General features: G+C 39.5%; 1 protein-coding gene across 2 annotated transcripts in view; it reads right to left on the reverse strand.

The window, feature by feature from the left end:
- cdk14 (cyclin dependent kinase 14) overlaps positions 1 to 13,927 on the reverse strand; it is a 179,864-nt gene that overhangs the window by 43,533 nt on the left and 122,404 nt on the right. For both annotated transcript variants that reach the window (XM_083917973.1, XM_083917974.1), the window contains 3 exons: positions 12,074 to 12,122; positions 5,170 to 5,309; positions 1,463 to 1,613 (listed from right to left, as the gene is read on the reverse strand). In XM_083917973.1, the coding sequence (XP_083774099.1) occupies positions 1,498 to 1,613; positions 5,170 to 5,309; positions 12,074 to 12,122 (305 nt within the window). In that variant the 3' untranslated portion in view covers positions 1,463 to 1,497. The remainder of the gene's footprint in view (positions 1 to 1,462; positions 1,614 to 5,169; positions 5,310 to 12,073; positions 12,123 to 13,927) is intronic.

Consider the following 13,927-nt stretch of genomic DNA (forward strand, 5'->3'; position numbering starts at 1 on the left):
CCCTCCTCGCCCACTCAAAGCCATTCCTCCATCTATTACTGCATTCTCCGCTTCAACACACACGGCACAGATCTCATGGTGTCGGTGTCAGAGAGACCGGGGTGGTTGGCGGGATGCAGATAAGTACTGAGAGAGTTGTAAATGTGACTACTTGATGAACTGAACAGCTTATTATCAAATATGCCAAATATAAATCTGTTTTCAAACATTTTAATATTCTATTTTGTGTTCTGATTTCTGGTGCTGTATGACTATTTCATAAAGTTTCAACTTTTCAGTACTTATTTGACTTTTCAGATTTTTTATTACCTTCAATCACCAAATTGGTCAGCACACTAGCTAGCAAAAATGTTTTAGCTAAAGAAAGAAGCCTATTTCCACCAGAAAAAAGCATTATATAAATAAAGTAATATAATAATAAATTGACTTTTTTCAAAACAGCATCATTAACCAAAGTAAAAAGAAATGGTTAATTAATAACACTAGGTGTGTATTAATGCTTGCATTCCTCTGATTTAATGTGTTTTTAGCCAATATCTTAAACTGGTTAATGTGGTGTTTCCGTGTAAATTGAATATGCTAGGCTAAACAACTGTGTGTCCGTCCTCCTTGTTTACTTTCTTCCTTTAATCACTTCCTGGCTTCCCAGAAAACTCCATGATTTAATGTCACAATGCTATGAATTGTGGGTGATTCCCTCAAGGAATGTCTGCAGAGATGCAGCCTTACGGGAAGTGTGCATAAATGGCTAAAGATTTCTGAGAAAACGTCTGAGTTTTAAAGTGGGACAGCCCTTGGCCCTTGCTGACTTACCGGGAACCCACCTTAATGTCTATGAGTCCGTAAGTGCGGACATTGTGATTGGGCCCTTGTCTTCTGCTCATTTGTTTTTGGTGTGGTTGCTTTTTTTATTGAGTTTGGTGTTGAAAAGGTAGAAACTAATAAAGAAACAGAACAACGAGAACACCTCGTTATTAGTTTAACTACTTGGGCATCATGTATACTGAATTCCCATGTCAAAAACACAATTTTTATAAGATCTCTAAATGATTGAAGCAGCCAAATGCAGGCTTATCCACACAACCCAAAATCCTGTTAGCATGCTTTCAGCCCTGAAGTAAGAAACAGAAACACATTCTTCTTCTAAAAGGTCAAAATGTGGCTAACTATGACGCAAGGCACACTTAGTATACCCTCCTTTGCCGAGGGTAATATATTTAATGTGAAAATGAATATAAAATAAAACTGGATTAAACAAAAAGGCAGATTTAGCTACAGTCATTCACTGACACACTCTCATAGTAAACATGTTTGATTGTATCAGCCTTCCCATTAAGATCATTAAAGTGTCACCCTCTGTACCCTTCCGTACCTGTGTTTCATATTCTACTCGTGAGTGTGTGAAACTGCATGCTGCTGCATATTGTTTGTGTCTGCGTCTTGCATGGTAATGAGCACGTACCTGTCAGGCAATCGTATGCAGGATGCTGCCTCAGGTCAGTGTTTGTTGCCAGAGGATGCCTTTCCATGACTGTTCCTTCGTGCACACACCTGTATGCTGTCCCCGCTCTCTGTCTGCAGCTTGACATTTGGTATGGTGAAGATAGAAGACACTGCAGGGGGAGAAGACAGAAGCAGATTAGAAGTTTGTAAGCTGACAGGAAAAAGAACATTTCCCAGTGAGTTGTTACAGATAGCGATGGTTATTAAAAAGTGAATATTTTATTTTGGTGTTGGATTTTTTTGGGGTATATTTTCAGGGTTTAAATGTTTCGTTAAATGTGTTTTGTTAAATGTGTTTTAAGTTGCTACATGTAACATTTTAACATTGCTCATTTGCTTTTGAAATTTGGAACATTTAGATAATTGCTTTAAACCAGGGATCAACATCCTTAGGCACAGGCACCACCATTGGAACACAATAGCTTAACCAATGGTACACCAGCAATAAGTGTGCAAGAGAGTGTTTTGGAAATGTAGCAATGGGAGGACTTGTGTTTTCCCTGGACTGCCTGATCTTGTCTGAATGCTTGTTACTTAGGCATAACTATGTGGTAATGTAAAATAAAAGATTGTGGTTTGGTTTAAAATACTTATGTTCAATTTCTGTGGCCTACGTAATTGAAATAGTCACACAGGTGAAAGTCCTGCGTTTGATTGACCTATTCTTTCGCAGAGCTTTGGGCTTGTAATACTCCTCCCAGCAGTTGTTACTTCATCATCTTACAGCACCGCAGTTGAGTGACACAGAGGTGATCCAGCTCACCAATAGATTATAACAGCCTACTGAGCCAACTAGGAGGTAGGGTAGGGCAATACTGCTCATAACATAACAACTAATAACTCAATTGGCTAATGATAGTTGAACCATGTGGAGGAAAATACTTCCAGAACCAGTGGTTTCTCCCACTACTCTACTCCAGTGGCCTGTTTTTGTTTTGCTTATATTTTGGGAAACAATATGGATGCAAAGTTATTTACTTAGCACTAATCCCTATTGGGGCAAATGGATTCAAATATTTGCTCCATTCTGAGGAGAGCACACTCTTCTCTCGAACTAGGAAATAAAGGCAGTGGGATTTGCCAAGAGAGCAGGCAAAACGGAAGGACAACTGCTCTGTCTAAACACTGTCTTTTCTTTCACTTTTAGATCCATGGAAATCTGTCCAGAGAGACAGGAGTTCCTCCCTCTCAGGCCGTTGCTCTCACTTTTTGTACTGCCAGACACCCACACACTCTCACTGAAATCAAATTGAAAAATGTCCCAATCCAATCCACACAGTAACAGTAACCTCGGGAGCTCTATTGTCTCAATAATTCTGTCATTGTCCCTGCTAATCTGTCTGGGTATTGTCTTGATAAATCCATAATACACATGACAATGGAGTGCACAGCTGGCCATAAAAAACATACTATTCATCCCAACAGGGATAACATGGAACGTTTATTTGAAAGGTTCATCAATTTCTTAACCATCTATGGCATGTTTTTTTCTTGGCCGGTATCTTCTTTGGTTACTGGTCGTACTGGGTGTTGTAACTCTAGAGCAGTACAGAATGCTTTTACTAGGCTGTTCCCATTGGCTCCAGTCTCCCCTGGTGCAACAGCAAGGCTACAATACTGCAGTAGTAGTCAAACACTCACAGCTGGAGTAATTAGCCATTTCTTTATCTCACATTAATTTCCCATTTGCATAATTTTGATACATCCTTCGCCCACAAAACTGTGAGTGGCAAATCCACACATACATGGAAGATACTTTGTGTTGATCCACTCCTGTCCTCATTTTTTAAAAACTGTTTTAATTCCATTCCTTCTCTCAGTTGCTCTGTTGCTTTGCCTGTGTCACATGTGTGTGCAGGAAAGAGAAAGTCAGAGAAAGAGAGAGTCAGAGAGAGAGAGAGAGTCAGAGAGAGAGAGAGAGAGAGAGAGAGAGAAAGAGAGAGTCAGAGAGAGAGAGAGAGTCAGAGAGAGAGAGAGAGAGAGAGAGAGAGAGAGAGAGAGAGGAGATAAAGGGACAATAGAGACACAGAGAGTGAGCGAGCATGACAAAAATCAAAATGAGCCATCTCTCTTCTCTCCCTCTCTTAGCGGCCGCCGCTCTCTGATTCTTTTCAGACATGACAACCTGCTGGGCGCTGATAACAGGATTAATAAGGCTGAAAAATCCTTATCGGGGGGAATTAAAAAAAAATGGAATTCTCCATTAAAATTACCACCATGTCAGTGGCAGCACATTCAGGTCTGGTGAGCCGGCTTTTAACAGCAACAATGAATAACAGCTTAGGGGATCGGTGATGTATGTATATGTAGCCTGTCAGATATAATGGATATGTCATCTCTGACATACCATCATTCAATAACCCAGGTCTGTAGGATTAATTGAAATACAGCCTTACTGTGAAGCTTTGGCTGAAGCCTCTTGCACCCACAATCTACATGCAGCAGTATTGTGAAAAGTGTAATTTAATCTAAATCTAAAGATGTATTAGAAAGCTTAGATGTGTTTCTGAGGTACTTTCATTCTCAGAGCATATTTAGAGAGCGCCCCAGTGCGTTCAAGACGATAGAAAATCAAACTGAGTGCATTGCTACGGTCAGCACAGGTCCAGCTGGGCTTACTGTCCCGACGGCATCCACATAATAACAGAGGCTTTTTCTCTGCATGAGCAAAAACAACCCCAGGTCGCTGCTCGCTGCCTTCTTTACAGAGAGGAGAGAGAGGCAGGATAGTGTATGATCCAGTGGGGCAGAGGGAGCTCAAAAAAGAGGAAAAAACAAAACAGAGAGGGAGTTAAAGCAAGAGAGGGAGGGAGAGACAAAGGCAGATACTCTTTACCCTTTACTGTTATCGATGTAAATATATTACATTACCAGTTAGGTCTCTAAACAATGCTTTTTTTTTATGTTTAGTGGACTTGCAACTTTTAAATATCACCTACATTTACAGCACAATAAAGTGAACAGCAAGTTGTCTGGAAAGCCACACTAAAATCATCCAAATTCAACCCTGTTATTAGCTCATACTCTACTTTTCTTTTCTATTCTAATATAAATCATACTATACTGTAATACTCTGTGCTAGTATATGCTATACTATACTGCTCTATTCTGTATTAATCTACACAATTCTATATTCAGTGACTTGTGCTATAGACTACAACTTGTTGTATTTATGCCTATATTTATTTTACATTTTGGCAAACTGGCCCCAAGTATGCCAAATTAGCTATTAGTAGTCCCTGTTTGCAGTGTATCCATGGATGCACAGACAACTATAACTGGATTACTTTGATACCGAAGAAACCTGTCACACTTTGGTGCAAATCGCTACAATCAGGCACTAAGGGTTTAAAAGTACTGTAATATCACCGTAGTGTGAAGTAACAGCCAGTAATATCACAGACCAAACTATAATAACTAACTTCCTGTTGGTTTAAGAACACTAACATGCACCTCTTTCACCTCATGCGGTGTCTTTACCTCACGTCTCTCCCTCAATTCCTCCCTTCGATTCCCCGTGCCCCCCTGAGGCGTGCCTCACAGTTTGGAAAATTACTGCACAGTTATGTTAAAGGTAAGGTCCTGTGTAAACCATTTAGCAGCACGTCCAATGTATGACCTGCACAGTCAGGTGGTTTTAGAGCTGCAGTATGTTGTGTTACGTACTGTCCTGCAGCTCCCAGAGCCGTGGAGGAAGGTTGCTGAAGTATTCATGGTTCAGCGCCGCCTGAGCCGACAGTCGGTTCTTTGGGAAGCACTGGAGGAACCTGGAAGCCAACTCCTCGGCATGGTCCACATAGCCCAACCTGACAAACACAGACACGAATGATCAGATAGAGTGACCACAGAAAAAGACACACAGTACGGTATAAGCAGAGACATGTGAACAGAAAACAAGCAGTCAACCTATTTAAACTCAAGGAACCAGCCACCTTTATTTCTTTCAAATGAAATATAGAGTTACTTATCGCACCATTCATTCATTCTTACTTCCAAGAAAGAAACTCCCCTTCTCTCCAATTCACAGAGCTGCTGACGACAAAAAAAACAAGCCTCCTAATTATGCTGAAGGTTCGCTGACTCAAGAGGAAAAACCTGTCTTAGACACACACATATGCAAAAGAGCACACACATGCTTACACCTTTCTCCTTTGAGCTTGCCTAGTACTTGAAGACTGGGTAACCGTGAGAAACAAAAACTGTTCAGTAAAGCAGGAGCTAATATGGAAGCAGACTCTACGTAAACGTGTGTGCGTGTGTGTGTGTGTTCGTACTGGGAGTCACTGAACTCCTGAACCAGCCACCTAGCACCGCCAAGGGGGAGAAAAGATTGAAAATAAACGAAGAGCAACAAATTCAGTCAGTAATTAGGCATCAACTGCATTAAATAAACATGATGTTATTCAGCGCAGCTCGCTGGCCTGCCGCTCGCAGTACTCAGAGTGCCTCTCATGTTCTGCAAGCTTCTCATGGTTGGCTCCCTAGTCAAGCACTCTGACAGCCACTCCCATGGCTCTCAATGGGGATCTCAACTCGACTTATCAGCAGAGAGACAGAGGGAGGATAAATCTCCGTTCAACTCATCAACGCTTCTGAGTAAAGAGGCAGAGATAAAGTTAATGAAGTCCATCAGGGCCTCTGCTTGCCTCTTTCTCATACAGCTGGAATATTCTGTGTAACTCCGCTGGAAAAGTTTAAAGACAAACTAGTCTCTGTGTGAAACTATACTGTTGGAAAAAGGCCTCCTGGATTACTGGTTGAATAATAAGGGTTTTTAAGGCCAACGCGGATACTGGATCTTCAGTCTGAAGTAGCCGATAGACATTGCAGCTATTCAATATTTTCGAAGCTATAGAGCTCAACAGTGTGGTTCTGGAACTGAAAATCCCATTCATATTATGAAATAGGATTTTTATTATTAGCCATAAAGACCTAACCATCGAAGGTAGATTTACCATGAGCTATTTGGATTACTGAACACGCCTACTGGGCACAGGCAGGGGCCTAAACGGTCAGGAGCCTTAACTCACAAAATGTTCCTTAAAAAACAACTACAAATGACCCAAAATTACCTCAAAGACACACAAAATGACTAAAAAGATGCAAAATAACCACAACCACTAAATGAGACACAAAACATAAAAACTTAACACATACTTACTACATACAGTATAGGCCAATATGACTACAAGAGACACAACACAACCACAAAGAGATGCAAAACTCCTTAAAAATAGCAATGCAAAACAATACAAAAAAATTAGGTGCAAAAAAAAAGTGGATGCTAAATAATCACAGAGATGCAAACGACTAGAAAGAGAAGCAGAAAAGACACTTCGAGACTCTCTGACTTTGGGTGTCTTATTCTGTTATAGACAGGTTAGGGTGAGGGTCTCTTGCATGACTTAAAATTCTTTATATAACAAATTTCCGAAACGCAAATGGGGTAAAAGAATTTCCCCTCTGGACCTTAAGCAGTTCAAAGTGGTCGGTCATTGTTGAGCTCTATACCAGGGCGACTTAATCCACTGGTGGCATAAAATGGCAATGAGAGGTTCTTACAGTTTGAATGGTAAGAGCTTCAAAACCAGTATGATTGATGAAGATGTAGTATCAAAACCCCTTGGTCACTTTTTAAAGCTCCACGTTCGCAGTTTTAAACGCATGATGTGAATTCAAACAAAAACTATTACTTAGGTTTAGGCATCATGAAATGAAATGGTTAAGTTTAGGACAACGTCATGGTTTGGGCTAAAATAAAAGTCTGTTATGCTGGGTGAAAGTCTGGTGTGTGTATGGCCTAACCATCCACCATGACCTCCTCCCTAAGCAGAATTTGCTTTGCGTTAAATGTCACCTGACTTCCGGGGCACTGTTTTATTAACATGGATTATTTAAATTGGAGTCTGTTGAAGGCCCGGTGGGTCTTATGCAGATGCTAAAGGATACCAATACATTTCCTATCAATGTCTCTGTGGTATACAGAAAGAAGAAAACGGGACGTAGAAGAAAAGATACTAACAAGTCAAGATATCTATCTTGTGTTTGTGTCCTTTACTTTATGAAAAGTAAATGCCAAATCATCGGTGTACCCCCTCAAACGGTGTACCACTATTGGGGTACCATAAATCGCATGAAACGTCCATGATCCATATTTTCTTTGTTACAGTGAATACAGCTTGACACTGAATTTGCTTTGTAGTTTCTCTGCAGGCATATAGACATCATGTAGATATGTACAGGTGTGAAATCACCTGGATGTGAGCATGTTGGCCTTTGAAAAGTGTTGATGTACAGTAGGTGCACATTCCTTCATGCTATTGCTGTCAGCTGCATGAATAAGTGCACATCTGCAGTGAGATCGATCATATCTCCTAAAACTATCAAACAGCTCCAGGTGATGGCACATTCACAGCGGAGAAAGCATTCCTCCTTCAGTGGTGCATGGGAAGTGCTTTTTCATGGTATTCTATCAGAAAACTATACCAAGGACCTGGGAAACCAGCTTCTTTGTTTGAGCAGAGCAGAAACCAGGAGTTGTTATGGAACAAAGCCTATGTGTCTTCTTTGACTTCCTCTGAAAAGCTTTCACCATGTCTGACTCATGTGATGATGGGGTTGTTGTGAGGACAACTTGGAACCATGACTGTACAAACAGGCCTGAGCGTGCATCTATCATAGATCCAGCTTGATAGCCGCCATGTTCCTTCAGTCTTCCCTCGTCCGAATGGATCAATAACCCAAAACAGTGACAGGATATTGCTTATCTGAACATCGATACATTGTGAATGAATCACTATCATTAGGTTAAGTGTTTTCTGCAAGTAATCAACCTGGTAATAGCCACCTGTTTGATTAAGAGTGAGATTTACAGGAGATAACAGTCCCACTCAAGCTTATGCTGATGTCAACAACATCATTTAGCCATTTACCACAGTGACAGTGAACATTCATGCATCTTATGTGCCTAAAATCTGTAAAAGCCTTGATCAAAACAACTACACAGTCACTTTTTGGCATAGTGTTATTAATTTAAACACGTTTGTTTGTTGTTTGTTCAATTTCCTGTGTTTACGTTTTTTGTCATCTATGAAGGAAGCAGGATTGTTTCCCGCCCAAATTATTATTTCCTCACAATTGCTGACCTGGTACCAAGAAAATGTCACTACAAACATCTGAGGATGTGAAGACCCAGTGGATGCATTTAATAAAAGCAGCAATGAATGAGGAAAAAAATAACGTGTTTTATGAACATTAAACATGTAAACACTTTCTGGTAGAAAAGAATAATCATATAATAAAAATATGAACCTGAGAATAAGCATACTATGTAACCTTGAACATCAATACATGGTAACCTGTGAAAGTACGCAAGCACATAAAAGAGCAATAAATCCTGACCGATTTACTGTGCATCAATCACTCACATTTGTTTCAGCTGGGGGAAGAAAAACAGCGCAGAGAAAAATGGCTGACTGAGAGCAGAAATAAGAGAGCAGGAGAGGGTGAGCCAACTCTCAGGGCAGAGACAAAGTGAGTGTCTAAGTTCATATCAAATTCATCGTTCCCTGGCCTATGATGAAAGGCAGTGGAGAGGAAGTGATGGTCATTAACATTCCACCTCACTTTCTTTCTTCACATTTTTATTTCCTCCTGGACTGGAGCAAGGCCAGGAGACAGGGAGGGGACAGACTGGGAGGGAAAATCCACCTCAACTTACCAAATGTTTTCAGTAGACTTCTTCAAAAGCTGTATGAATAATCTCCAAAATCCAACAATTTTTTCCCCCCAGTTTGAAATTACAGCGACAAAGTTTTAATATGACATCAGAGATACGATAACTAAAGAACTGATCAAGAAATAGAGATTTTAAGAGAGTTTCATCGATAAATGAATTGCTGATATCGCTGTAATATTTATAAAATAAACAACAAAAAAATGTGTACAATCTTTCCATAACTACAGGGTCCGCAGGTGGATTAAACATTTCAAAACATTCCTACAAAAATACCCACGTCTAAAGTAAAAAATCAATTTACATGACAAGAGGTTTATTCTCGATAAATAGATTTTGCACATGAATACAGAATCAGGGAACAGGAAAGAAATTGGGTAGCGGAAGCTGTCTGGTTTCCGTTTGTAGCCCAAGTAGCATTGACCAATCATGTTTGATGCTTGATGCTTTTGGTAGCATGCAGGTAAACAGTCAACATGGGGAGCAAAAGAGGTGGAAAGCATTGGCTGAAATGAAATCTTGGAACCCATCAGTATTCAGATATCAGAGATCTTGCCTTAAAGCGTAATATCGGTGTAAAATCATCCCAGGGTCTTTTTCGGCAAATTCGGTCGTCAAATAAGCCATCGAGACATTTTCTTTTGTGTATGAACGATTAACGGAGAAAACCGTTAGTGTCCCTACAACAATGGCAGTGGCTGGCTATTAGCTAACACTTATTAGCTACGGACAGCCCAGTGAAGGCATTAAAATGTCTTTTTTAATCATTAATACTGATCAAATAACACCAAACCTCTGCAGTAGCATGATGAGAGTCCTAACACATTAACCGAAGCACCAACAACGTGGTAAGTGAACCCGGAGTTTATTAAAAGACTGCTGAAAGACTTACCTGCTGGCCAGTACCAGCTTGTCTTATAGTAAAGTCCATTAAAATCGATTACCAAATGCGATCCGAAAGGAAGGAAGGATTTCTCCGTTAATGGGTCATACACGAAAAAATTCTTTCGATGGCTTATTTAATGACCGAATTTGCCGAAAAAGACCCTGGGATGATTTTACACCGGAATTTCACTTTAACTCCAACTCCATTCTTGCGTCTCAAGTTGCTAATCGAACTGTAAACAAAGGCTGGTGGTCGGAAGAGGAAGCCTTGTCTTTGGTACCGCTGGTCGTTGCCCCCAGAGGCTAAATCGTCGTTAAAGCAATAGCCAATGGGTTCAGAGATTGCAATGACCTTAAAACAGGTCTTTCTTATCGTATCCAATTTAGTGTGCATTCTGTTGCCTTTTCCTATATTTTAACATGGTTGGTGTGAATAATCAATTATTATTGGCTGCAGGGAGTATACACGTCCTAAACAGATTCAGTGAAACGGTCTTTCCCCGTGAATTAATGCAACTCAGTTTAATTTCATTAGCGCAGCCCCCGATATACAACACTCATCTGAACACTGAACTTATGATCCTACTGATACTTATATATGATATTGATTTGGGGACAATGACATGGCTGGATAGCTAGCTTGTCTTGTTCTTAAATTATATTTACTATGTGTCAACCGTACGCAATATTGCTGACTATGAGTCTTGCTAGCATAAAGTTAGCTTTCAAGCTTGTAGCTGGGGTTCTATGAACTGAGTGGACTAGAAATATCTCCTGCTGTCAAGTCGAAACTAAGGTTCATTCTATTTATTGGAGCAGTGAACGTTTCCATTGCATAAGAACATTATGGGATGGGAATGATTAATCCAGGAATTAGACAAACCCTTAGTTGTTGCAAGGGAAACTTATTATTATTATTATTATTATTATTATTACTATTATTATTAATATTAACTATTCTTTGAAAGTAATTAAACATTTTGATCAGGTAGACTCAAGTGGAGGTTAATATTTGAAGCTTTGTTGAGCATTAACCCTAACTTAATGTGTTTAATCAAATTATCCCACAGCAGCTCATGCCAGGTAAACTTCTAGTAGAGAAACACTTTAGACCACAGGAAAGGGTGGTGAAAGGATGACATTTTTTTATAGCTCTGGACATCAGTTATGCTAACACTCTACTCAACAAAGTAATTGAATTAGATACCAGAACATCATGTCCAACTAGCTAGCTTGCTGGCTATTTTACACCCTGTAAACCTGTTTTTAGCAATCTTACAGTAATCCAAGATCTCAGGAATCAAAATACTAGTATTAGAATCAGATTCATACAGAGATGGACGTTTTGCCTCATTATGGTAGGTCATTTTTAGTGTAATTTACAGATTACAGGCACAGATGGGATTAAGGACACAGATGACCTATGCAATTAAATCACAGGAGGAACACAGGTATTAGGAGTCCTGTATGATGAGGGCTTTAGTTAGCAGGGATGCGTCCTCACTGACATAGCTATACTTTGTGATTCCAGCTGATTAGACAGCTGGAGTTTTACATAAATTGCTTGCCTGGTGCTGCTTTAAAATTCCCTGTGGAAAAGAGAGAAAATCCCCTTTGCCCTCTGTGGTCTCCCCTCCAGATGTATGCCCAGGGCAAATAGTGGCACACATCTGGGAGGAGCCCCCGACTTTGCCACCATCACCTTTTTCTGCCATATGTATCTGATGTCCCAGGGCAAAATCACACACACATATGCTGCAGAAAGGGTCTAGGCTAGAGGAAAATCGTGTGAGCTGCACCCTTGGGAGTTTGCCTTTAAAGACAGGAACTGGGATAATAGTATGTCAGGTACAACACCCTTCTGTATGACATAACATTATACTTATATATGTACAGACAATGACACATTCACACACAGATGCAAAACTCTTATTTGAACAGTTCACTTACTTATTCCACGCTTGTCTGAGCTTCTTAGAGCTGTACACTGTAAAACGGTCTGCAATGAGAAGACAACAAACCAACAATTATGTAATTGAACTAAGACTTAACATCACATTAAAGTTACACACATGCTGAACAGTTCAAAAACACCTTCAACCTGAATTCAAAACATTCATGGCTTATAACACACTGAAAGGCACTGATTACATTCTGTTTGTTTTCTTATCACTGTCAATCCACATTCAATAAAACTCAAAATTTCCTGCAAAATATGTTCAAATTGAAAGTCTTAAAGTGGCTCAAGTGGCATATCCCTTCCATTCCTCCGGGACAAGACTTAAAAAATGGCAGGATATAATTATTGAGAGTTAATTAGTGAATGAGAACAGTGTTTTTGCTAAAAAAAAGTGAAGCGTACATTGAATTTACAATGTTTCTATATGTGACTGGCTTCCGGCCAAGACAGATCCTCCATAGAGCTGGGTCTTTTCGATGTTCCTGTCTGTTAAAGGGAAGCTTTTCGTCACCACTGTGTGCACAAGATTTCTGGATTAATACTGTATATAAAAACTATAATAACAATAATAATAATAATAATAATAATAATAATAATAATAATAATTATTATTATTATTATTATTAAATATAGTGTGACTTGTTGCTGCTAATGGGAGAATTGTTGGGTCTGTGTAAATCATGAATAAGTCATAGAGTGTGGTATTAACCTACACTATATGTAAAGTGCCTTGAAATAACATTTGTTATGATTTGGCACTATAAATACATTTTTATTGAATTGAATTGGCAATTATTTAGGTCTCTTCCATTATTTGATTACTGGCTTAAATTTGAGAATTATGATAACATTTTGTTAACATTGTGTCACAATTGTACCTGTATTATTTATATTTATTTAAAAATCACTTTGTACTATTTTTACAAAAGATCATGGTGTGAACTACGTAAACCACGTTCCAAACTCAACAATCAAGATGGCTGAAACAAAACCAGACTAATTGTTGAATGAGAATAAAAAGGTGTACTTTCTATAAGATGTGCATGTACCTCTTTTAGAGCAGACATTTTAGTTCACAGATGAAACCAATAACATGAACAATGTGTTGAAGCTATGCAAATGTGTGGGGTCACCTTCAAAAAATGTAGTCATAATTAAAGTAATTAATTACACCTGTGCTTTTCCTGCTTTGCCCTATAAAAATGTCTGTGATAAAGAATTTTTTTAACTGTGATAAAGAATTTTTTTAACTGTAACTATGACTACAGTTGGAATTTTATTCCAATGAGTGTTTCTTTGTATGCTAGTTTGCCAAATTAAGGAGTGGCTCCTATCATTACAGAAAAGCTCTTGAGTAATACTGTATGAACTATGTACTTCTGCTCTAAAGCCAGACCACAATACATTACCATAAATTTGAGTTTGGTGAGACAGTCTCTTCACATTTCCACATCTATGATTATTATGTTGTGAGTGTTTGAGGCTCTGCACTGTTCTCTCAATCTGAGCCAAAACTGCCATGTGGACACACAGTGAGGCTGAGCTGCCAATAGCAGCCAATAGCTACCACACAAGCTAGCCAGCCACCCAGCAAGGTAGTCCACCTCCCACACTGCCAGGCTAATCCTACTAGCCAACGATGATAGACTGTCTTTCAGTTCTTCTTCTTCAGTCTGCCATCTAGCCAACAGCGGGACGAGGGTTCTGTGCCAGAGTTGGCCTGAACTGGCCACAGCTTCCTGGGTGCTAAAGGTGAAGGCTGTTAGCCAGAGTTCACAGAAATAGACAGAAAGGAATGTGTGGAGGCGAGAGGAAGAGGTATTGATAAGATGATAAGCATAGTT

This window comes from Echiichthys vipera (assembly GCF_963691815.1).
Source record: "Echiichthys vipera genome assembly, chromosome: 8".
In the NCBI taxonomy this organism is placed as follows: domain Eukaryota; kingdom Metazoa; phylum Chordata; class Actinopteri; order Perciformes; family Trachinidae; genus Echiichthys; species Echiichthys vipera.